The 27343-nt window shown below is 42.7% G+C and overlaps 1 protein-coding gene across 1 annotated transcript; it reads left to right on the forward strand.

Annotated features, from left to right (window-relative positions):
• Positions 1-366: 366 nt before the first annotated feature.
• AADACL4 (arylacetamide deacetylase like 4) lies at positions 367-27343 on the forward strand. The gene is made up of 4 exons (XM_075605054.1): positions 367-624; positions 16163-16388; positions 21632-21695; positions 25468-27343. Exons 1-4 carry the CDS (start codon positions 448-450, stop codon positions 26240-26242), a joined length of 1242 nt encoding a protein of 413 aa, XP_075461169.1. The 5' UTR covers positions 367-447; the 3' UTR covers positions 26243-27343.

Here is a 27343-nt window from a genome sequence, read left to right on the forward strand (position 1 = left end):
GAGTTCAGCTGCGGGATGTTCACCCATAAGATTAACCCCTTAAAAGCCAGGGAGCTTAATGTTCGTTTTTTGGACACTATCACGTTTTTTTCCTTAGACTTCAATATATGTGGACACTATTATTTATGTATTTTTTGTACCAGATTAGTCACAATATTTGTGTTAATATTGCACTACGTACCTACTGCATGAAGGTAGAGGTTAAGGTAAGGTAGAGCACAGCTTTCATATAAGCAAGAATATTTCACTACAGCTATATTGGTTTAATCACTTAGCACACCCAATATCTTTTTATATCTCTGTACAGTAGCAGTGCATGAAATACATTTACATATGACAAGCTGACCATGTGATAAGCCTCCGAAGAACAGGAAGTAGTTGCTGCAGAGTCAATTGAAAGTCAGTTCTATCAGACTTATCAGTCCTGTGCACCTGAAAGCAAAGACAATGGGGTTAGGTCTTGCTCTGCTCGTGCTTTTGGTAGCAATTTTATTTTCGCTTTGTTTTTTGATATTTATTGGTACCATTTACTTTGAATTATCAAACTCTGATATTCCCCCTGGGGTCACGTGTCCTGCTAAACTTCGAATTATTCATGGCATTATGATTGGAATAGCTATTGTGGTAAGTTTGTTTTCTAAATAACATGCATAGATATGGGGATTTGTATCATGTTTTTTCTTTTCATAGAAGATTTTCTCATTCTTGAAATGATCTTTACTAAAGCTTTCTCTAAAATTGCATTTGTTAGATATATACTCTAGTTTATTCTATTTAGTTTATATTTGTATGAATTGGGTTTAATATTAAATGCTTCTTGCAGTTGCTCTCGTTTTGTTTATGATCTTGGCTTTCCCTCAATATTCCTTGGGCTTTTACAAGCTTTGAAATGTCACATGTATTTTGTACAATCTGTGCTGCTGTTCATGCGCTGAAATCTGCTCTTATTCATCCATTGCCAAGTCAGAAATGTTCTATTCACCTGGAAAGATCATGCTTATTATGTACAGTAGGTAGGTGGCACCTCCCCCCAGAGCTCACTCCTCCTCACCTTTTTAACTTGGGAGGTCTTTTAATTTTGCTACAAGAACAGGATCTACTATGGTTCTGTCCCCTCATACAGAGGTAAAAGGAAGGGTTCGCAGTGTAGTGTAGGACCTGCAAAGTTTGGTTATACCTTGGCGTGGTATGCAGGCTTATGATGCTTTGGCCAAATGATCTAACTAAATAACCAAGAAAATATTATTATTGAAGTATTTAACTTTATACTTATTACCATATATGTTTTGTCAATTGGATGTAACATTGGGCACCCCTGTCTTTTGTTGTATACATTTGCCACTCATATATATTCATGATGTGGTGGGTGTAGGAGTTTGAGCAAGCTAGGAATGTGAGTGATTTTTATGTCTCCTGAATGCCCGATTCCCACGTTAGGATGCTGAAACCATTTTAAGATCTTGGTCCAAATACCTTTTGCATTTAGTGTTTTCCAATCCTGATTGCTCTTGTTTTTACTACAGCTATAGTCACAAACTATCAGGGGGCGAAACTACTATTGGTGCAACCAGTGCAGAGCCACACCTTAAGGGACCCACTGTAAGAGTGCTTCAGAGGATGAGGGGGGCAGAATTTTTTGGCACTGCCTTTCTTACTGATGATCCACATGGTGTGCCACGCTAAGAATTCGGGGTACAATTTTTCAGGGTCTGACTATCAATCACTGCCTAGCACTGAAAGTTGAAGTGCTTCCCAACGCCAGGTGTAAGTAGCTCATATCCGGGGAGAAGGCAAATAATACTCTTGCACTGGGGCCCCGATTCACTATTTCTGCCACTGATTCCTAAGAGTGATTTTGATAACACATTAAATAGATATTAAATTGCTTACACTGTGTTATAGTGGTAAGTGTGTTAATACTTTTGTGAAGGTCCATGTTTTTATTACAATGTACACATTACCTCTTTAGTAAAGAAGATGGAATGTATTTTTACATCTGTCCCTTTCTGTTTTCTGTAGACATGTATTGCATCGACCTTAAAAAAAAAACTGCCCCACATGTTAAATACAATTTTTATAATGAATTTTGCTACCCTTAAAACAAATGCAGAGCTATTACTTTTTAAATGGTATTTCTAACAATGGCAAAACAGGATACAAATTGTAATAATCAATCATTTGGATTAGAAAGTCCTAAAGTCTGCTTTTCTATTTCTTGCTGCTTTCATTTATTTTCAGTGTCCCAGTTCTGTGTTGTTCACAGCAGGAGGTTTGGTTTACCAAGTCAGACAGGCAGTTCTTATGCTGCTAAGTATCAGTCAAGAGCTGTAGAACAAGCAAAACGTGTCTTGCTTGGTAAATCTGGTTGCTGACTGGGTGTTACTGGTCTGCTGTGTTACGTTTTAGGGAGACATTGGAAGGCCTGGGAATAACTCAAACAATTATTGCACATTGAGAAGCAATCAATTGAAAGGAGCAAAGCAGAAAATAAAACTCTAAATAGCATTTGGCAATGTAAGCATATGCTGGGCATAACTTGCATTGTGATAAAACACTAAAATAAAAACACAAGATAAAAAGGGTTCTTTTATAAAGGATCATGATGTCATATTGCCCTGTAAAACCCAGACACAGTTGAATCCTATGACAGGCCTCGATTTCCTAAACAAAGTTAAACTTGAGATACTATCACACTGTGAAAAAAAAAATGCATTTTTAAATAAAACATATTACTATAGAGGCATACCCCGCATTAACGTACACAATGGGTCCAGAGCATGTATGTAAAGCGAAAATCTACCTAAAGTGAGGCATTACCTTTTTCCCAGTTATCGATGCTTCGGTACAGGTAGGGAGCCGGTATTGCTGTTCAGGACGTGCTGACAGGCGCATGCGCGAGCTGCCGTTTGCCTATTGGTCGAGGGGAATCAGCGTGTCACTGCTACGGCGGTCTGTAGGGCAGAATAAGTGTCCGTACTTGCGAAGCGAGCGTACGGACACAGGGGTATGGGGCTATTGAAAATATGTATATTTTATATGAATTGGGGAGGTGGGGGGATATTTTATATGAATTGGGGAGGTGGGATGATATTTAATATATATGAGGGTGGTGGTGGGGGATTATATATATATATATATATATATATATATATATATATATATATGAGAAAGACAAAACAGAGAGCGCACGCCCCATAGTGTATCACTGTAACATTTAATGTGGGGAAGGATGGATGGGGGGATTATAAACACTCACAATAGACAAGTAAAAAATATGCAGTATGTGATATATAATCACCACCAAGGAGTGTCCAAACAGCAGCAGAGAGTCCAAAGCAGGCTGGAGTAGATCTCACTCCAGCCTGCTTTGGACTCTCTGCTGCGGTTTGGACACTCCTTGGTGGTGATTATATATCACATACTGCATATTTTTTACTTGTCTATTGTGAGTGTTTTTAATCCCCCCATCCATCCTTCCCCACATTAAATGTTACAGTGATACACTATGGGGCGTGCGCTCTCTGTTTTGTCTTTCTCATAGATTTTGCTGTGGAACTGGTTATTCCATGAGAGAGCTGCCGTGGGCCCCTGGACTCTGTACATTATTCTGGTGCTACCTGTCAGAACTTTTTGTGTGGTTTGGACATTGGACTTTTATTTCTATTACTGTTATTTTGTATATCCATATGTTTGCATTTAGTATTTATTGATTTTCTGTATATATACTAACTTTCTAACCCTTATCATTATCATTTGATTTATATTTATTTGCTTGTTGGCGCTACTTTTTGTTTTTTCTTTGTGTATATATATATATATATAATGTGAGTGGTAGGGGTATATTTAATATATATGAGGGTGGTAGGGTATATTTTATATGTATTCGGGAGCGTGTTTTTTTTAAAATATATTTATTGGGGGCGTCACAACTTTTACCATTGTGTCCAGTATTTTTGGACAAGTCATCTGGCAACCCTTTCCACCAATGCTAAAAATGTAGGTAGGGGGGGCGCAGGTCAAAAAATTTGCGCACCCCTGCAGTATACTATGGTGGAGTAGTCGCCTAATTTCTTCCTTCTGGAAGAAAATCTATAAGAGTTATTCCGTGGACCCTGGGGTTGCCCCCCTAAATAAAAATGTACCTAACATGAAACACAACACATTATAGCTCAACACTTTAAACATCCTCTCTCCAACACTTGGTATTCTTAAAGATAAAATATGTTAGAGTGCATCAATTACTCTCTTAGGAAAACAATCAAAAGTTATGATAAAGTATGGGCCCCCTTGTTGGGTGGTCCACTCTAAATCCTCAGGCGACTCGTAGAATCGGTTAATATTATCGATTACAATTATCTTGTATTTTTAATTTACATTTGCTGTATACTCCATTTTTGTATAAAAAAAATTCTATGTAAGACTACACCGTTGACTAAAACTTTCTGAGATGAGAGGCCCTACTTTTTAAACATGGAAGTGGGTAACAACTCCAATTGTGTTTCAGTCAGTTCTGCGTTGCAACACCTACAGGTATGTTCTTAAGAAAATTGTAATTATGCCCCTAGGGCACGGCATAAGGCAGAAATTCCATGATACTTGTACATGGCTCAGGTAAATATATAATATATTATCTGATTTTCTGTTTGCTTCAGTTTGATAAGAGGTACTATATATCACTGAACTGTAACATTCTTTGTGTTATAGATAAGTTTTTCAAACACTTCAATAGCAATGGTACTGTCAACAAGTTAATGGTCTATGTCACGTACGTCACACATGAACACATGACCTGTATATTGGATAAGGGTTAATACACACGGCTATCTAGCTGATTCAATCTTCACCTCACAGTGTCCTTCAAATGAATGCTATCTCTCATCAATTTGTCCCAATATACCATCTGTCACGAACTGCACACTTGTGAGCATGTGACATATGCAACCAGGGTTAATACACACAGCTAAACTAGCCGACTCTCACCTTTTCTCCTTCTCAAGGTGCTTTAAATGTGTTAATATTTACCCTTACTCTGTTTCAATATCTCGCCACCACCAAAGGTAATATTAAAAGATGTACAGAGCCTTTGGTCCCTGTTAAGAAAAACTATGCACTTAACATACACATCTGTTGTAGCAAAATGTGTCTGAATATGTAATTTACTCTCCACAAAGCGTGCAACAGTTCAATCAGAGCCCAAAGTATTACGTATTCAAGTTTGGCTTTAATATATAAAAATACAGTGCTTAGGTTACAGAAAAAGATTATTACAAGAACATACAGTTATAATAAATGCTGAAATGTTCTTAAAGTAACAAGATAAATATCAGCAAAAATCCTTATACTTTACAGGACATTATCACGTCATAGGTTTTTCCCAGAGAGGTCACTGGAGTAGAAAGATAAGAATTCACTAGTCTGATCCCAAAACACACCTCTATTGAATTCTGAATTCATAACTCCCTGGCAAGACTTGTATACTATTCTTCTCTCATTGAAAACAACGTAAGCCCACCTTTGTGTTTTCAGCCCACCCCTTTCATCAATCAGCTAATGTCTGTTTTACAACTTGAAACAAAAAAACCCTTTTCTTTTGACTTTAAAGTTTGCCTCAATATATAACACATTTCATAACTTTGTTCTATAATACATAGACAAATAACATCTTCACTGTTGCGAATGTGCATTCCACATACACCCCATGGGGTGCCGGTGTCCCAGTGCAGGATTCAAATCCCACGGTCACATGACGCGGGAGATTTAAAAGCACAGGGGATACCGGCACCCCATAACGGGGCCTGTATATCGGGAAGTAGGGGGTCCCCGAGGCTGAAACCAATGCGGTTCAGCTCAGGAGACCCCCTGCGCATGTACACTATTATCAAAATCAATATTTTTAATGCACGATCTCCTGTAAGAACCGTGCATGTAGACGCAGCGTCTCCATGCAGCTCTTACAGGCTGCATGCTTTTCTATCAGCTATCGCGCTATAGAATTTATAGTTCAATAGCACTGATACAAAAAAACAGGTTGGTCGATAGTGCATTTTTGTTATCGGCCTTAAAAAAAATTCTGAATCCACCCGCACATTCCCCCCCCCCCACTGTGAAAATGGATTTGTTCGGAGCCTCTTCTTTGCTCCGTTCCTTCGTGGCCCCTTCTCTATCTTCCAAGTCTTTAAGGGCCACATTCTTTCATAGTAAAATTCTGCAAGGACTCTTCATATTGGTTCCTCTGTTGAATTATACAATGCTTCTTTATAGACAACCTACAAGCAAAAAGTTGCTCATCTTTAATGACATTACATTTCTCTATTTGTTTTACAGGAAAGAATGACAACCTTTTACTTAAAAGACCCATCTATCATTTATCCAAGGGTTGATCTGAGAGATTAATCCTCTCTCCCCCCTCCCCTGTGTATCTTTAAATCTCTGTTGTGAATAACTAATATATTATATTAGGCCTACTGTTCAGAGAAGTCTCTACAAACACTAGATCAGATTGTTCACCTTCTGTGGATTCCATTGCAGAAGAGAAATCTACATCAGTAGATACTGTAACTGTGATCTTTTTTATAGTGTGTTTTTCCCTTGAATATAATTCTTGACTCTGCCATTATAAAATAGGTTTTTTTTTATAGTCTAATACATCTCTTTCGACTTGTGTGTGTGTGTGTATATATATATATGTATGTATATGTATGTGTATATATATATATATATATATATATATATATATATATTGGAAAAAAAAGAAGAAAAAGCGCCCGATCCTTGTATAAAATCAGTGATAAAAGGTTTAATACACCAAGTAACGACAATTGCCAACTCACAATTTCTCAATAAGTTAAAAGCATATTATGGGTCCAGCCCATGCACCAAGCCGACGTCACACTGTTGTAGTCCGCCTCGATCTGCAAGCGGCTGTGTACTCAGCAAATGGATATGAATGTTGATGCTGCTGCCGCTCCAAACTCTCTCTGTGGACCAGGAAGGAATTCCTCGATCGTAGCCTGTACACGAGTTCTCCACAGTCAGAGAGCCGAGAAATCCGGAACTGACGTCCTAATTCTTGTGCCTGAGCTGCTCGACCACCGTTGATGCCTCCACCATGTGACCCACTTGGAGAACTCTGACTGTGGAGAACTCGTGTACAGGCTACGATCGAGGAATTCCTTCCGGGTGTATACAACTTTACAGTGCTGTGTGCCGTGCATATTCTTACCTTGAGAGGTTGATCCAACCGTTACTTACCATTGGTTGGAATCACGGCCCCTCCCAGCCATTTGACTACAAAACGTGGCATCTGACATTGCGGGGTGTGACTCCTCCCCCTGAAGAAGCGTGCCTAGCACGTGAAACGTACGTCGGGGTATGGTGACGTCAGACGTTTGACGCACACCAGGAAGAACGGTTTGTGTTGGTTGAGACATGAAGAGAAGGTAGTATAGTAACAGACATAGGGACACACTGTTTATTCCTACACCGAGATATTTGTCCGGTCATTAGGAGATAGCTATCAGCTATTTCGGGTCTTTAAATCCAGGCATGATAGCCTTAGGCATCAGGTGTTCCCTCATTTATTTGTCTGTATTCCCGTTACACTCCCGTTAGTCGCGCTATACGCCGTTTTCTATCTGTATTGCGGGGCAGTGTTGAGATATCTTTATCAGTGTCTGACATTGCGCACTACGATCGTCATTACTGTCTATTTAGTCACCTGCGCATTATGTACCCATGAAAGTGGACACACTGTATAGCCAATATACCTTCTATCCCTCAGGGTATTTCCCTATAGCTAAGTGTATTTACACACGAGCCTGTCTCCTATTCCACTCCACAACCGTTCCTTCCCTTGAGGATTTTAATATCCTATGTGTGTTTATATGTTCCTTATAGTTGTTAAGTTGCGTCTGTTCGTTATGTTAATAAAACTTTATTATTTTTTGGTTTTAACTACTGCTTGTAGTCTCCTGGCTTAAGGGTTTATATACCCTTATTTGTGGTCCTAGTAATTATACTTATATCCAGTTCTTACCATATACTTACCTGTGTACATATTATGTTTTCCCGTGAATTAGAGAGACATAACGCGTACTGATGAACAAGGCTACATGTAATCACATTGTATAATATTAAAGTCTAAGCATCAGGTAATGAATTATATGCAGACAATTAAAGGCAAACATATGGTTGCTGTAGTGATAATAATCCTGAAAGAGCTACGTCCACAGATGGTAGAGGACACTTAATAAAACATTTGGACAGAGGTGAGTACTCATATGGCGACAAAGCTACGTCCACAGATGATTGAGGACACTTGAATCGAACATTTGAACATAGTTAGTGATCTATAATTATAGCTAGAGCTCCAGACGTTGATAAGGCAAAGGATGGCATAGGGAATGCAATGACAAGGCTGAATCCATAATGGAAGGGGACGCTCAGATCAAATGGATATATGTAGGTACGTATATCAAATCATGGGTAATCTAACTCCCCAATATGTATAGTGATGGATAGGTTGAAGGGGTGCTTCTTGGTGGTAGTGTGGCAACTAAGGATGACACATAAATGGTGTGAGTGGTATTATACAGTGAATCAAACTAAATGATTATGGTTGTATGTGATAAACAAATAAAGGACTTCCCAACTAAATGTGTCCAAAAATGTCAGAGGTGATTAGTTCTATCTGGTATAATATCCATAACTGGTCGTGGAGGAAGTGAAGCAGTGTAGAACTGTGCTATACTGGCGGAACTGCCCAAAGTGGTCAAAACAGAACCTGCAGGTGAATTAACTATATACCTGGATCCCAAGAATACCCCCAAAGGAAACAAATACTATCTAGTGACTAGGTGACATAGGTGATGAAGGATTGTGCTGTGCTAACTGAGACCGCCCAAAGGGTCAATATGGTCTCGCTAATAAATTAAAATACTCACTATTCTAATAGAGTGTTATAAAAAAGGGGAGAAGAGAAAACCTTCATTGAGTCCTAATGGGGAATGGGTATGGAGCATATATATCCAGCGACATTCAATCTGACAGAGTCTGCGATCCCAGTCTCCTTTGCGTGGCCCCCATGGGACATGTTCTATACCTGTAAATTTGAGTACTGAGGAGTCACCCTGATGGAAATGAAGGACATGTCGTGCCACCGGTGTGTCGATTTCATTACGTATAGAGCCTAAGTGTTCCAGAACCCTGATTTTAAGTGGTCTATGAGTTTCTCCTACGTATTGCTTACCACATCTGCATGTGATAAGATATATGACTCCAGTGGTTAGGCAGTTTATGAAACTCTTGATGGTATGCAGCTGCCTGTTCTCAGTCTGAGAAGGTTTTGGTTACATGCATAGATGTGCTGGCTTTGCATCGTCCACACATGTAAAATCCACAGGGTTTAGGGCCAAGCCATGTCTTAACAGGTGTGAATTGAAAGTGGCTATGCACTAGACGGTCCCTAAGGTTTTTAGGTCTACGACATATCATATTGGGTGACTCTTTCAAGACTTCGGATAGGTCTTGGTCTTGTAACAAAACATGCCAATGTTTTTGCAGAATCTGTCTCACCATTCCCCATTGATCGTTATAGGTACTGATAAATCTTATGGTGTTATCGGTGGCTAACTGTACTCTTTGAGACTTGGTCAAAAGTGTAGATCTATCCGTATTCAGAGCCCTTCGATATGCTTTATTGATGGTAGGTTTATTATAGCCACGATTGTGAAATCTATCCCCCATGTCACTAGATTGTTGTTTAAACTCCTGGATGTTGGTACAATTCCTCCTCAGTCGAAGGAATTGTCCAGTAGGTATGCTCTTAATCATGTGTGGAGGATGATGGCTATCAGCTTTCAGTAAGCTGTTAGTTGATTTGGCTTTTCTGAATATGGTAGATACCAGTTTGCCATTAACCCCTTTTGAAATCGTCAGATCTAGGAAGTTGATACTTTCGCATCCCGAGCCCTAAGGAAAAATTCCACAGCTTGAATTCCTGCTTTGTGTGGTATGCTTGTGTATAGACTTTCAACGTCAATTCCCACTAGTAAGGTGTCCATATCCACAGTAACATCTTCAATTCTCAATAGTATATCCTTTGTATCTTTCAGATATGAAGGGAGAGTACTTACGAATGGTCTAAGGAACCGGTCCAGGTAGACGCTCGCATTGGATGTAATGTTGTTAATACCAGATACGATTGGTCTACCTGGCGGAGGGATCGTTTCCTAATGGATTTTTGGAAGATGATAAAAGGTGGCCAGTGTAGGGTTTTTTATCAATATAAAGTTGTATTCATCCTGGGAAATGACTTTAATGTCAATACCAAATTGCAAGATGTTACTGTGGAGTGGCACCCCTGAGCTACTACAGGAGTTTATCAACAAACTGAATCAAAATAACCACAATTTAAAACTGACGTATGAGGCACACAAGGAAAGTATCAACTTCCTAGATCTGACGATTTCAAAAGGGGTTAATGGCAAACTGGTATCTACCATATTCAGAAAAGCCACATCAACTAACAGCTTACTGAAAGCTGATAGCCATCATCCTCCACACATGATTAAGAGCATACCTACTGGACAATTCCTTCGACTGAGGAGGAATTGTACCAACATCCAGGAGTTTAAACAACAATCTAGTGACATGGGGGATAGATTTCACAATCGTGGCTATAATAAACCTACCATCAATAAAGCATATCGAAGGGCTCTGAATACGGATAGATCTACACTTTTGACCAAGGGTCAAAGAGTACAGTTAGCCACCGTTAACACCATAAGATTTATCAGTACCTATAACGATCAATGGGGAATGGTGAGACAGATTCTGCAAAAACATTGGCATGTTTTGTTACAAGACCAAGACCTATCCGAAGTCTTGAAAGAGTCACCCAATATGATATGTCGTAGACCTAAAAACCTTAGGGACCGCCTAGTGCATAGCCACTTTCAATCCACACCTGTTAAGACATGGCTTGGCCCTAAACCCTGTGGATTTTACATGTGTGGACGATGCAAAGCCTGCACATCTATGCATGTAACCAAAACCTTCTCAGACTCTCAGAACAGGCAGCTGTATACCATCAAGAGTTTCATAAACTGCCTAACCACTGGAGTCATATATCTTATCACATGCAGATGTGGTAAGCAATACGTAGGAGAAACTCATAGACCACTTAAAATCAGGGTTCTGGAACACTTAGGCTCTATACGTAATGAAATCGACACACCGGTGGCACGACATGTCCTTCATTTCCATCAGGGTGACTCCTCAGTACTCAAATTTACAGGTATAGAACATGTCCCATGGGGGCCACGCAAAGGAGACTGGGATCGCAGACTCTGTCAGATTGAATGTCGCTGGATATATATGCTCCATACCCATTCCCCATTAGGACTCAATGAAGGTTTTCTCTTCTCCCCTTTTTTATAACACTCTATTAGAATAGTGAGTATTTTAATTTATTAGCGAGACCATATTGACCCTTTGGGCGGTCTCAGTTAGCACAGCACAATCCTACATCACCTATGTCACCTAGTCACTAGATAGTATTTGTTTCCTTTGGGGGTATTCTTGGGATCCAGGTATATAGTTAATTCACCTGCAGGTTCTGTTTTGACCACTTTGGGCAGTTCCGCCAGTATAGCACAGTTCTACACTGCTTCACTTCCGCCACGACCAGTTATGGATATTATACCAGATAGAACTAATCACCTCTGACATTTTTGGACACATTTAGTTGGGAAGTCCTTTATTTGTTTATCACATACAACCATCATCATTTAGTTTGATTCATTGTATAAAACCACTCACACCATTTATGTGTCATCCTTAGTTGCCACACTACCACTAAGAAGCACCCCTTCAACCTATCCATCACTATATATATTGGGGAGTTAGATTACCCATGATTTCATATACCTACCTACATATATCCATTTGATCTGAGCGTCCCCTTCCATTATGGATTCAGCCTTGTTATTGCATTCCCTATGCCATCCTTTGCCTTATCAACGTCTAGAGCTCTAGCTATAATTATAGATCACTAACTATGTTCAAATGTTCGATTCAAGTGTCCTCAATCATCTGTGGACGTAGCTTTGTCGCCATATGAGTACTCACCTCTGTCCAAATGTTTTATTAAGTGTCCTCTACCATCTGTGGACGTAGCTCTTTCAGGATTATTATCACTACAGCAACCATATGTTTGCCTTTAATTGTCTGCATATAATTCATTACCTGATGCTTAGACTTTAATATTATACAATGTGATTACATGTAGCCTTGTTCATCAGTACACGTTATGTCTCTCTAATTCACGGGAAAACATAATATGTATTAACACCCTGTATACAACTTTACAGTGCTGTGTGCCGTGCATATTCTTACCTTGAGAGGTTGATCCAACCGTTTCTTACCATTGGTTGGAATCACGGCCCCTCCCAGCCATTTGACTATAAAACGTAGCATATGACATTGCGGGGTGTGACTCCTCCCCCTGAAGAAGCGTGCCTAGCACGTGAAACGTACGTCGGGGTATGGTGACGTCAGACGTTTGACGCACACCAGGAAGAACGGTTTGTGTTGGTTGAGACATGAAGAGAAGGTAGTATAGTAACAGACATAGGGACACACTGTTTATTCCTACACCGAGATATTTGTCCGGTCATTAGGAGATAGCTATCAGCTATTTCGGGTCTTTAAATCCAGGCATGATAGCCTTAGGCATCAGGTGTTCCCTCATTTGTCTGTATTCCCGTTACACTCCCGTTAGTCGTGCTATACGCCGTTTTCTATCTGTATTGCGGGGCAGTGTTGAGATATCTTTATCAGTGTCTGACATTGCGCACTGCGATCGTCATTACTGTCTATTTAGTCACCTGCGCATTATGTACCCATGAAAGTGGACACACTGTATAGCCAATATACCTTCTATCCCTCAGGGTATTTCCCTATAGCTAAGTGTATTTACACACGAGCCTGTCTCCTATTCCACTCCACAATCGTTCCTTCCCTTGAGGATTTTAATATCCTATGTGTGTTTATATGTTCCTTATAGTTGTTAAGTTGCGTCTGTTCGTTATGTTAATAAAACTTTATTATTTTTTTGGTTTTAACTACTGCTTGTAGTCTCCTGTTTTAAGGGTTTATATACCCTTATTTGTGGTCCTAGTAATTATACTTATATCCAGTTCTGACCATATACTTACCTGTGTACATATTATGTTTTCCCGTGAATTAGAGAGACATAACGTGTACTGATGAACAAGGCTACATGTAATCACATTGTATAATATTAAAGTCTAAGCATCAGGTAATGAATTATATGCAGACAATTAAAGGCAAACATATGGTTGCTGTAGTGATAATAATCCTGAAAGAGCTACGTCCACAGATGGTAGAGGACACTTAATAAAACATTTGGACAGAGGTGAGTACTCATATGGCGACAAAGCTACGTCCACAGATGATTGAGGACACTTGAATCGAACCCTTATTTGTGGTCCTAGTAATTATACTTATATCCAGTTCTTACCATATACTTACCTGTGTATGGCGACTCTGAGTGCTGTTATTAGGGCTTTTAGTGAACCCCGGATGTCACTTGTCCAAGTGTTTATTTGTATCATTATTCCCTAAGCACCTAGTCTTTTATTCTATTATACTACTAGGTGAGCGACTGGTCACTCTGTTTATGTGATTTTGCAAATGTCTCAAACTGTGCTTCATATTTATTCATATCCTCTTAAGGGTTTCATATTGTTGGTAATTCTGTCCTGTAATTAAGCGTACACATTTTTTACAGCAGTCTGCTCACACTTAAATTCTTCATCAATCTGATGCAGAGTTGGAAATGTTTGCAACCTTAACCCTCTAGGGATAATACTATATAATATGTATTTGGATAAGGTGGTTTTATTCCACTATAAAGTAGCTTTTTTTTTAACGTGAGCACAGGCAGCTTATGGGACCGGCCCCATTTAGGGACGGAGCTTGTTCCTGCAGTGCGCGCCATAGCGAGCACAGCAGCAGACACTGGAACAGAGGCCTTAGTTTTAGTACTTTATATGTATAAACTACATACAGGAGTTTCCGGTCCACAGTTCCGCACAGCAATTTCTAGCCAACAGAGTTGTTACCTTATATGCGCTTAATCTGTGTTTTCTCTGAAGTGTCTCTGCTGTTTGCTTTTAAGCAGGTATTAAATGTTCTCTTTACCTCTCCTTGAGCTGGGTATTCCTTAGTCTAGATAGCCCTTACTTCCCACTTCAGTTATCACAACTTCCTTACATTGACGATTTCTCTTCCTTCTCAGGGCATGTCCATTTATTTGAGCCTCACAGCGCTGACTTAAAGCTCCTGCTCGTACATAAAGGCTGTTTGCATCCTGGGGGCTGGCCAGATCATGTCTCTGCAATTTCTTTGGTCTCTAGAAATCCAACACGTGCAGCAACAAACACTTCACTCAGCAATTGCCATTGTTTCTATGCTGATACTCACCCTCCAGCTGGCTATGGGTTCCTCGTGCTCACCCGATGTACGTTTCACCTAATGTACTGATCGGCTTCTTCCGGTCTCAAACTCCTCCCCCCTTAGTATTCCTATATACTTGAATGCCATTATGTCACAATAGATCAATGGCGCGTCAGTCCTTTATTTAATTGATGATCTGCATCATAAAGTGTAAAGCATCTTTATACAATTCTATACATTACAGCTTGTAATAACACAATAAATGTATATGAATGAATGAAAATGAAGGTCCTCATTTAACTTATTGGAGATAATGTATTTAAGCTATATCCATCTACAGTAGCTTCTAATCTTAATAAACTCTGTTTTAGATCACCTCCTCTCAACCCTAAGTGAATTCTGTCTATGCCCTCCAGCTTTAGACCCTTAGTCGGGTAGTTGTGATAATTCTTAAAATACCTTCCCACTGAAGTGAGCATGTTCCCCGCGTCTGAGCAGGCACTTTGTCAGTGCCGTGAGGCGCAAATAAATAAAGCGTTTATTTTCCTCCTGAAGGGTGTGTCCCAGTGAAAGCTTCCTCATAAAGGAGCTGGGATAACTGAAGTGGGAAGTAAGGACTACAGGAAGGTATAAAGTAAGGAATATCTAACCCAAGGGGCAGTTAAGAGAACATCTGATGCCTGCAATCACCTATAAATGTAATCAGACTAATTTATATTCCTCAAGCAATAAAGCGGACAGAGTAAGTCTGAGACACGTAGTGATTAATAATATTTATCTATTATATTTACGTATTTGTTTTAATTGAGAGGGCATTTGTCATAGTCTTTCAAGTATTGGTAAACTTTATAAAACACATTTAATTGAAATGAGCATGTTACACAATGTTTCTAATATTTGGTACATACAGTATATATGCACATTAACCATCAACACCACTAAACTTGATATTTCTATATTTGTCTACCCATGCTTGGTTGGAAATCTTATATCCAGCTACCTCTATTATAGGGCATGTTTTGTAATGCTATTTATTCTGCATACTGTACATTATTCGTAGACCTACACAAAACCTCTAAAGCTGTATTTATTTAGAGTGTAAATTGCTTTACAATTCTATTGTCTATGGATTAAAGCAGCAATCTCCCTTTCCCCCTTCTACATGTTCTTATTTTTTTTATATGTAAAACGTGTGACAATGTATAATTCTACATTCTTACCTAAGCTGGCAATCGTTTGGTGCTCCTGTTGTAAATCTATAAAAAATAATTATCTTGCTTGCTTGTGTGGCTAACCAAATGGCCGCCTTCCAGTTTCAAATAATTCCTTCAGTCAATGTAACTCACCAGCTACAATGTATCCTGATATTATTAAGGTAACATTGACTATTGTTACAGTTTACAGCTCAAACTGCTGGGAACATTGGCAACAAATTTGTCACAAACAGGGAAGTGTTGCAAAGATCTTGCACTGCTGGGGAGGTGATATATATTACATACATTACAACAATAATTCTGAAATGTTTTTAGAGTGCACTGTACTAGCAATTATCCGCAGATTAAGCAAAGTTGTTTTTTGTTAAACTGTCCTTGTCCAACATCACAGGGAGCGTTTCTGACGTACTGTACACATTAAACCATTTGCATTTGTATATTGAAACATGTTCTGTTCCAATAAACAGGGCAAGATATTACATAATTTGGGCATATGCAGTCAGATTGGATTTACTCGATATGTACGAGAGACACTGATGACTGCAAAGCTAGGAAAGGATCCTAAACTCTTCATCAAAGACCTGCAGTTTGAAGGTGTGCCTGTGCGAGTTTATCAACCGAAATCACCATCTGCCGGTGGCAGGAAAGGAGTTCTATTCTTCCATGGGGGAGGATGGATGTTTGGGAGCCTTGGTAAGTAATTTCATTGGAATGCTATGGAAAATGTATTGAAACCAACCACTGTAACTCTGATCTGAGATTCTCGTTATCTGTCTGGAGACCCTGTAATAGACGAGTTTGACCATTATTACTAAAGGTGCATTTTTTCCCCCTTTCTACAACAATTTAAAAAAATATATATTTTTAAAAACTGAGTTCAATGTTTGTTATAGCGGCAGTACCATTTATTTTTCTGTGTTTTATCTATGCACCTGAACAAGAGGGGGAGGGGTTGGGGGGTCCCCTGGAGTTGATCCAAGGTCCCTCAACCTCCTAGGTCTCCACAGTTCTCCAAATATAGGGTTTTGTTTCTGCCAATGTTGGACACAACCTACAGTTATGGCCACAGGGTCATCAACAGAATATTGTAGCATCATTTACCATCAATTTGTAGATTTTGTATTTAATGCTGCCCTTGGTGGCTATATATATATAATATTGTGATACCATCACTGTCTCTAGGTGCTGGAATAGGGCAGCTATGGGACTTTCCAGCGTACAGAGAGTTAATTTCCCCTAGAGTAGCTAGTTCAGCTGCAGATGATCAGGATGAACTGCTGAAGGAACAATGAAGTGTTTTAAGACAGACTGAGAGCTGCCATTGAGAGATGCTGCTGCTGTTTCCAGAGAAGGGAGACAGAGAAGAGTTCTCCCCAGTTGTGGAAGCTGGCACAGTCCCCTAGACCCGCTGAACTGTGGTCGCGGAGTCTGCTGGGACTGCCTAGGTCTTAATCTCAGGAAGAAGGAAGGACGCGAGACAGTGCTGAAGTGGGGATCTCCTGTCGTTAAGATTGGCCTTACAGAGGAGAGATTCTCTGAGCTCTCATGGGGCTGAGCTCCCCTAAGAATGAAGGACGCGAGACCGCGCTGAAGCAGGTATCTCCTGTTCTTAACATTGGACTTACAGAGGAGAGATTCTCTGAGCTCTCATAGGGCTGAGATTCCTAAGAATGAGTGATGCGAGACTGTGCTGAAGCGGGGACATCTGCTCCATAGCCTTGGAATTACAGAATTGGGGTTCTCTGGGCTCTCGCAGAGTCCAGAGGAACTACCTGGAGCCCCAACAGAAAGAGAAGAGCTAAATAACATATTTTTGTACTGAAAACTATGTTGTTGCATATGCCAAGACATGTTTTGGGGTGGTAACCAGCTTAGCTGTCCATCCAGTTAGTAAGGGCTGAAGCTACAAGTATAGTTAGTCTCCTAAGTGTAGTAGGTGTTTATTTTAGGATTTGTTTTGACTTAAAGGGCCAGTGGTGTATAATTTAAAGAAACCCTGTATAGAGAAATACTATGTTTCCTGCCTTAATCTGGGACTAAAAGAGACTGCAACGTGGTATGGGCATCACAATATATATACATATATGTAATGGTAAGGAAAACAGCAAGCACCCCAACGTTGTAATCCAAATAAGCATGGTGCTAGTCCCATAAATATTGTAAAGAGTACGTTACCATCCAGCAGGGTAGCAGAACAGCAAAAAGAGATAGCACTCACACCCCAGGAAGAAGATCCCTCTGTGGGATCGAAACGTCGGATTTTAGTATCTGTTACAATACAATTCTTTGTGCACTTACCTCTGAGTGCTGCCTCTTTTTGCGGTTTCTGTTGCCCTACTGGATGGTAACGTAATATAATATATATATATTATACACTATACACTATACACACACACTGGTGTTTTAACATTGATGCTAATGCTTTCCCACTGGAAAAAAAAGGAAACAAGCGAGTGAGAATAAGCAGCAGGAATGTAGCAACAATCTACTGCAGGAATTGGGTCTTTTTAAATATAGAAATAAGACAAAAACACCAAAGAAAATAGAAACATTGTTAGTAATCTGTGGTTAGAGCCTCACATTAAGATCACTTTCAGCATTGGTACTGTCTGGTGGGAACTGCACAGTTAAAATCTGCACTGTATACCTGTGTATGAATACAGTAACATCCCAATCCAAATGAGTGCACTTTCACTGTACATGCTTTCTCTTCTAACGTAGGTAATTTTAAAAAAATCAAACGTTTTCAGATATGTAGGAGTCATATTAAATAATGAACATATCTAGAGGATAATCTTGCACGTGACTAACACAGAGAAAAAGGGGGGCGGGGTAAAGGGAATTATTATTTTCTGTGGTAGTATTACTGTTTATATATAATGAGCCAATATAGTCCACTGTGTAGGTACTATTGGGGAACCGAATGGTATTAATTACCATACCATTTGACAAACCAAATAAGGACAACATGCGCAAACAGATACAAAAGGTAACGAGGGTTCTGCACATGGGCGTCCGCAGGGGGGGAGGGGTTGCCTCCTGTCCTGGTACTCCCTCCTGCCCTGGTGCTCCGCTCCCTCCTGTCCTGGTGCTCCCTCCTGCCCTGGTGCTCCGCTCCCTCCTGTCCTGGTGCTCCGCTCCCTCCTGTCCTGGTGCTCCGCTCCCTCCTGTCCTGGTGCTCCCTCCTGCCCTGGTGCTCCGCTCCCTCCTGTCCTGGTGCTCCCTCCTGTCCTGGTGCTCCCTCCTGCCCTGGTGCTCCGCTCCCTCCTGCCCTGGTGCTCCGCTCCCTACTGTCCTGGTGCTCCCTCCTGCCCTGGTGCTCCCTCCTGCCCTGGTGCTCCCTCCTGTCCTGGTGCTCCCTCCTGTCCTGGTGCTCCCTCCTGTCCTGGTGCTCCCTCCTGCCCTGGTGCTCCCTCCTGTCCTAGTGTTCCCTCCTGTCCTGGTGCTCCCTCCTGTCCTGGTGCTCCCTCCTGCCCTGGTGCTCCCTCCTGCCCTGGTGCTCCGCTCCCTCCTGTCCTGGTGCTCCCTCCTGCCCTGGTGCTCCGCTCCCTCCTGCCCTGGTGCTCCGCTCCCTCCTGTCCTGGTGCTCCCTCCTGTACTGGTGCTCCCTCCTGTCCTGGTGCTCCCTCCTGTCCTGGTGCTCCCTCCTGTCCTGGTGCTCCCTCCTGTCCTGGTGCTCCCTCCTGCCCTGGTGCTCCCTCCTGCCCTGGTGCTCCCTCCTGTCCTGGTGCTCCCTCCTGCCCTGGTGCTCCCTCCTGCCCTGGTGCTCCGCTCCCTTCTGCCCTGGTGCTCCGCTCCCTCCTGTCCTGGTGCTCCGCTCCCTCCTGTCCTGGTGCTCCGCTCCCTCCTGTCCTGGTGCTCCCATCCCCTGTCCCCTTGGTGTGGGAGATGAGCGCGGGGGCGGGTAGTGGTGATGCACTTCTGGCTGGTCGGATCGCCGGCCTTCCCCCCCCCTCCCGTCCCCAGGCACTTACATCCGGCGCTGCATCTCTTGCTCCACTTTGTGTGTGTGTGTGTGTGTGTGTGTCTGTCTGAGGCGTGTGTGTGTGTGTCTTTCTGAGGCGTGTGTGTGTGTGTGTGTGTGTGTGTGTGTGTGTCTGAGGCTGTGTGTGTGTGTGTGTGTGTGTGTGTGTGTGTGTCTGAGGCTGTGTGTGTGTGTGTGTGTGTCTGAGGCTGTGTGTGTGTGTGTCTGAGGCTGTGTGTGTGTGTGTCTGAGGCTGTGTGTGTGTGTCTGAGGCTGTGTGTGTGTGTGTGAGGCTGTGTGTGTGTGTGTGTGTGTCTGAGGCTGTGTGTGTGTGTGTGTCTGAGGCTGTGTGTGTGTGTGTGTCTGAGGCTGTGTGTGTGTGTCTGAGGGTGTGTGTGGGTGTGTCTGAGGCTGTGTGTGGGTGTGTCTGAGGCTGTGTGTGTATGTGTGTATGTGTGTGTGTCTGAGACTGTGTGTGGGTGTGTGTGTGTGTGTCTGAGGCTGTGTGTGTGTGTCTGTCTGGTGTGTGTGTGTGGCTGTCTGGTGTGTGTGTGGATGTCTGGTGTGTGTGTGGATGTCTGGTGTGTGTGTGGATGTCTGGTGTGTGGTGTGTGGCTGTGTTGCTGTCTGGTGTGTGTGGCTGTCTGGTGTGTGTGTGGCTGTCTGGTGTGTGTGTGGCTGTCTGGTGTGTGTGTGGATGTCTGGTGTGTGTGTGTGTGTGGCTGTCTGGTGTGTGTGGCTGTCTGGTCACCCTTGAGAGAGGGAGAGTCTGAGAGAGGGAGAGTCTGAGAGAGGGAGAGTCTGAGAGAGGGAGAGTCTGAGAGAGGGAGAGTCTGAGAGAGGGAGAGTCTAAGAGAGGGAGAGTCTGAGAGAGGGAGAGTCTAAGAGAGGGAGAGTCTGAGAGAGGGAGAGTCTGAGAGAGGGAGAGTCTGAGAGAGTGAGAGGGAGAGTCTGAGAGAGTGAGAGGGAGAGTCTGAGAGACTGAGAGGGAGAGTCTGAGAGACTGAGAGGGAGAGACTGAGAGGGAGAGACTGAGAGGGAGAGACTGAGAGGGAGAGTCTGAGAGGGAGAGTCTGAGAGGGAGAGTCTGAGAGGGAGAGTCTGAGAGGGAGAGTCTGAGAGGGAGAGTCTGAGAGGGAGAGTCTGAGAGACTGAGAGAGAGAGTCTGAGAGAGTGAGAGTCTGAGAGAGTGAGAGTCTGAGAGAGTGAGAGTCTGAGAGTCTGAGAGAGGGAGAGTCTGAGAGAGGGAGAGTCTGAGAGAGGGAGAGTCTGAGAGAGGGAGAGGGAGAGACTGAGAGGGAGAGTCTGAGAGAGGGAGAGGGAGAGACTGAGAGGGAGAGTCTGAGAGGGAGAGTCTGAGAGACTGAGAGGGAGAGTCTGAGAGACTGAGAGTCTGAGAGGGAGAGTCTGAGAGGGAGAGTGTGTGTGTTTGTGTCTGTCTGTCTGTGAATGAATACAGACACCAACCCACAGTCAGTCAGTCACCCACCCAAGTGTCAGTCACCCACCCCATCACCCACACCCCCCCACACCCACTCTCTCTCTGTCTAGTTAAAATTATGCCCCCCCTGAAAACATTTCTGCGGACGCCCATGGTTCTGCAGTTGAGACTATACATTTGTTTTGATTTGTAACAGGGCATGGATTTGTTTTTGTTAAAATCTCAATATGGACTCTGATGTTCCCACGACTGGTCTCAAAATATAAATAATTTAATCTTCATAACCACCTTTCCCATTGATAAATTACCAGATGATCTGAACAAGTCCATGAGTTGAAGTGCAGGTTTCGATGTGTGATGTGATAATGCCACCTAGTGTTTGCTTGACACTCCTACATATGCTTCCTCCGTACAATGCAAACTTTTGGAGCCCTTGGTAAATGCACTTTGTTTACCCATTACTAACCACAATTTTAAGGAAGGATATTTTTTCTACTATTAATACATACATTGGCAACATTTGTTTTTCAGATACCTACGACAATCTATGCCGCTACATATCAAATGAAACGGAATCAGTGGTTGTCTCAGTTGGGTAAATAAGCTTTCCATTTACTTTTTATTAACAATTCATTTTTATCTTTTATTTATTTATTTTTAATCAAGTAGACCATAGAATCCAAAGATTACAATTTTTATGTTCACTGTAAGTCAAGGTGAAGATAAAAATGTCCCTAGTAACTTCTCACTTTGAAGTTACATTGTTGTCTAACCACCAGTAACTCAACATCCAATCATGCATTATTACTAGGGTGACAAGATGTCCCCTTTTTGCCGGGACAGTCCCGTTTTTTTGAGAGCTGTCCCGGTTTCCTGTGTGTCCCGGAAATGTCCCGGTTTTTCCTCAATGTGTTCCCGTTTTTTTTTTATTGTCGCCGGCGGTGCTCGAGTCTGCGGCTGCGCGGAGGAGGAGACTGCAGCAGCCCGGCTGGTAAGTATTTTTTTTTTAATGCCAGGGGTTGGGCTTGTGTAGAAACTGGGTCTTGCTGATTGGAGGATGCGGCCCGGCATAGTACAAAGTCCCGCCCCCCGGCATTTTCCTACCTTGGCCAATCCCCTGCATCCCGGCATTAAGCCCCGCCCCCAGCAGCGGAGGCAGTAAGGAGGAGGACGCGAGGACTCGGCAGCCCGGCCGGTGAGTATTTTCAGATGCCAGGGGGTTGGTTTCTTACGTGAATATGTCGGGCCGCTGGGGATTGGTGGAGGATGCCGGGGGCGGGGCTTTAGCTCTTCCCTGCTCACGGCACTTCCTGTGCATGCTGCTAGTGAGCGCTTGACACAGAATCTTCCTGCTCCTCTACTGGTGGCTACGCAGTGTCCCCCCTTCTGCTCCGGGTCCCCGTGGCTACCCGCCCACCCGGGGTGATAGTAGGTAGGTGCGGGGGTGTGGCCACCAGGGGGGGAGGGGGTTGTTTCCTGCCTCCTGTCCTGGTGCTCCCTTCCCCCATCCCCTTGGTGTGGGAGATGAGCGCGGGGGCGTGTAGTGGTGATGCACTGCTTGCTGGTCGGATCGCCGGCCTTCCCCCCCCCCCCTCCAACCCCCTGTCACTTACATCCGGCGCTGCATCTCTTGCTACACTTTGTGCGTGTGTGTGTATCTGTGTGTGTGTGTGTATATATCAGTGTGCGTGTATCAGTGTATGTGTGTGTGTGTGTATCTGTGCCTGAGTGTGTGTATCTGTGGCTGAGTGTGTGTGTGTGTATCTGTGACTGTGTGTGTGTGTGTGTGGTCAGTGTATGTATTGGTCTGTCTGTGAGTGTCTGTGGCTGTGTGCAGGTCAGAGAGAGAATGGGGGGGAGAGAATGGGGGTGGGGAGGGAAGAGAGAGAATGGGGGACAGGGCTGGCAATGGGGGTCTGTTGGGGTTGGCGTCCCGGCCCGGTGAGTCAGGAGGCACAGCCATGTGTCAGTCAACTACCCTCTCACCCACTCTCTCTTTCTGCCTCTCTCACACCCTCTCTCTCTCTCTCTCCCTCTCTCTCACTCTGTGTCTCCATCTCCCACTGTCTCCCTGTCTCCCACTCCCTCTCCGTCTCTCACCCACTCCCTCCCTGTCTCCCTCTCCATCTCCCACTCCCTCCCTGTCTCCCACTCACACTCCCTCCCTGTCTCCCACTCACACTCCCTCCCTGTCTCCCACTCCCTCCCAGTCTCCCACTCCCTCCCAGTCTCCCACTACCTCCCTGTCTCCCTCTCCCTCCCTGTCTCCCTCTCCCACTCCCTGTCTCCCTCTCCCACTCCCTCCCTGTCACCCTCTCCCCCGTCTCCGTCTCCCTCTCCCACTCCCTCCCTGTCTCAGTCTCCCTGTCCCACTCCCCCTGTCTCCTTCTCCCTCTCCCTCCCTGTCTGTCTCCCTGTCTCCCTCTCCCACTCCCTCCCTGTCTCTGTCTCCCACTCCCTCCCTGTCTCCGTCTCCCTCTCCCACTCCCTCCTTGTCTCCCTCTCCCACTCCCTCCCTGTCTCCCACTCCCTCCCTGTCTCCCACTCCCTCCCTGTCTCCCACTCCCTCCCTGTCTCCCACTCCCTCCCTGTCTCCCACTCCTTTCCTCTCTCCAACTCCCTCCTTGTCTCCCACTCCCTCCCTGTCTATGTCTCCCTCTCCCCCTGTCTCCTTCTGTCTCCCTCTCCCCCTCCACCTGTCTCCCTCTCCAGCAGTTTCTCTGTGTCTCCCCCTCCCCCTGTCTCTCCCCCTCCCCCTGTCTCTCCCTCTCCCCCTGTGTCTCCCTCTCCCCCTGTCTCTCTGTGTCTCCCTGTCTCTCTGTGTCTCCCTCTCCCCCGTCTCTCTGTCACTCCCTCTCCCCCTGTCTCTCTGTGTCTCCCTGTCTGTCTCCCTCTCTGTCTCATATTAACTGCCGTATACCTACACCGAAGTAACCTACCCTGCTTTCTTCCAGATCTGACTCAAGTTTCACGCGGGAGACAACGGAAGACAGGTAGGGAACACCTCCCCTCCAGTATAGTACCTTGAGGGACTGCGGATCAGGTACGATCCCAGGCGGGATTGCTGCTTTAGAAATTGTAAAGAGAGGCATCCTGACAATGGTTAATGGGTACAGAAGTCATTTACATCTGGCTTTTTTTTTGTTCGATTAGTGAGGCCAACACACACACACACACACACACACACACACACACACACACACACACACACACACACACACACACACACACACACACACACACACACACACACACACACACACACACACACACACACACACACACGTAACTATGTAACAAAGACTAATGGTAGTAAAGTATAAGTGTAATACAATAAATAAACTGTTAATGTCAAAAAAAAATTATGTCCCGGTTTTTCATTTTCAAAATCTGGTCACCCTAATTATTACCCATCTTACATTCTGTGCTGCTTCTGTTCACCAACAAGGAACCTTAGTGGGTGGTATGTGGTGTCAGCTATTGAGGCACAGGCGCGTAGCATTTGTAGTGGTCACTGCTTGTCTCATTAAAAAAATCTTTCAATAATTTTATTATAGAGAAAAGGGAAAAATGGCCACGATTGTGACAAAAATGGCCATTGATTCTGCTTTCATTGTGACGTTTTGGGAATCTGTATATTGCATATTCTGCGATGTGCTTCTAGAAGTTAGGATTTCCGTCCTACATTTAAAAAAAAAATAATTTGTTTAAAACTACACACATTTACATTGTATACATAGTTGCACTTATAACAGGTTGCTAGTAAGACTGTATAAGGAAAAACAAAACATTTCTGATTGCAATGCATAGAACAGCCTGCCAGGAGAAGTGGTAAGAAAAGATTCAATACCTGGTTGTATATTTAGGTAACGTAACTATTTTTTTACTGACACCAGTGTGTGTTTGTGCAAATCTTGGTTGCTTGTGTGTGTGTATTACTAATACAACCTCACTTTTATGGCTTTAGAAGACACCATTGTTACTGTATGTAGATTTACTATTAATGTGAATGTGTTTTTGTGGTTGAAATACATATGGTAGTAGGGTAAATGTTGAATTGTCTGCCGGAGAAGGTTAATATATTACAGATTGCCTGTACGTTTTCACATTAAAATGTACACAACATTTTTCATTTTGTTATATCTAAGCGGTTGGACCACAGATACATTAATACTTTGTATAAGATCAGTATGCGGATTAAACCAGTTTATTCAATTTGCTATGTGAACCGCTTATCATACAATAAAAAAAAGCAATGATAAAGAAACAAATATACAGTATGTGTACACTAATTTTCTGTTGAACCAACTATAATTAAACATCAGCTTCAAATGCAGCATTTATTAGAAAGTTCTATTTCTTTTTAGGTATCGCCTGGCTCCAGCTCACAAGTACCCTGCAGGATTTGAGGACTGTCTTAATGCCACAATTCACTTTCTGAAGATAGCAGAAGAATATGGCGTTAATTCCTCCTCTATTGTAATAAGTGGTGACAGTGCTGGAGGTAATCTTGCTGCCGCTGTGTGTCAAGCTCTTGTGAGCAGGACAGACCTTCCACAGCCACTGGCCCAGGTGCTAATATACCCATTGCTGCAGATGATTGATTTCAATTTACCATCATATCAGCAAAACCGTGCTGTTCCAATTTTATATAGGGAACGATCTGTATTCTATGTTTTAAACTATATAAGTGGTGATGTTTCTGTGATGGAAGACGTGCTAGATGGACAGCATGTTCCTGTTGACATGAAGCTCAACTTTAGGAAGTGGCTGGGTGCTGATAATATTCCTGATGAATTTAAGGTCAGGGACTATAAACCCTGTATCATGTCTTCACATTCTGATGATGTCCATGAAGCAGTCAAAAATGCTCTTGATTCTGCCTGTTCTCCATTACTTGCTGAAGATTCTATCATTCGTCTTCTACCCAAGGCATATATTTTGACATGTGAGTTTGATGTTCTTCGGGATGATGGATTACTGTATAAAAAGCGCCTGGAAGATAATGGCATTCCAGTAACCTGGTACCATGTTAAAGATGGAGTCCATGGAATAGTCGGTTTCTTTGACAATGGAAACCTTACATTTCCCTCTGGAAAGCAAGCAGTTGATAATATTGTCAACTTCATAAAAAGTGTCTGAAACTGTGGTTCATCCTACAGTACCTGCTCACATATTTATATAACATTTAATAAACCGAAATGTGGTCACGGGTTACAGTCCAACAGCAGGTGCCTGTAATAGATTGTTTGATTAGGTCAATTACTCATTCACTTCTAGGAATTCACAATTGTTCCAAATATGTAATGATGTATTCAATCCATATTTATTGTTAAACAATATGAGGTTTTAAGGAATGGCTATTGTTATCATAGTAACAAATGTAAAAATCTATCAAACTTCTTTGAAAACGGAAATCTGAATGTGTATTTGTCTGTTTCATATCTACCATGTTCATATAATATCTGTCACACTCAGGGATATATACTATGCATAGTATACACGTACGAAAGAGAGCTGTGAGGTTTTGAAAGCACTGTAGATTATAATTCCATCTATTAAGAATTATCATGTTAGGCTACTAAAAGGGATCACAACCGACAACAAAGCTACATTTAACAGGACCAATATAGCTGCTAGAACGTTGAACTACATTGAGGATACAAAAGAACAGACCAGTACTTCTAAATATTGTGTGATATAGATGTCTATATACAGTATTGTACTATATTCTTGTTATGGTAAACAGTTCACCCATATACTTGTCTTAGGTAGACCTCTTTGACAAAACACGTACACTACATAACCAGGGTCCCAGCAATCTGAAAACGTTTCTAATTCCCCACACTCCCATTCGCTCACTTCGATCTGCAGGTAAAGAACTCCTAACAGTTCCCAGAATCTACTTGACTTCCTTTTGGGACCCGACCTTTTAGCCACATTGTTCCCACTCTCTGGAACACTCTGCCTCATACAGTTTGAGAGTTTCCCTCTCTGTAATGAATAAAAACAGGATCAAGACCTGCCTGTTTACCCGGGCATTTAATTAATGAACTACAACCTGTCCGGCATTTAAAAACTACAGTTCCGTCCCATCCTGTATTGTATCTTTCCTTGTGTTTGGTCTTGTTTGTAACATTAAATGTTTTCTTCTATTTCCTTTTTTGTAACTGTTCAGTGCTTTTAGTCCCATTGGGGAAAAAAACGCTATATAAATAAAATTATTATTATTATTTGTATTCA

This window comes from Ascaphus truei, chromosome 6 (assembly GCF_040206685.1).
Source record: "Ascaphus truei isolate aAscTru1 chromosome 6, aAscTru1.hap1, whole genome shotgun sequence".
NCBI classification, from domain to species: Eukaryota; Metazoa; Chordata; class Amphibia; order Anura; family Ascaphidae; genus Ascaphus; species Ascaphus truei.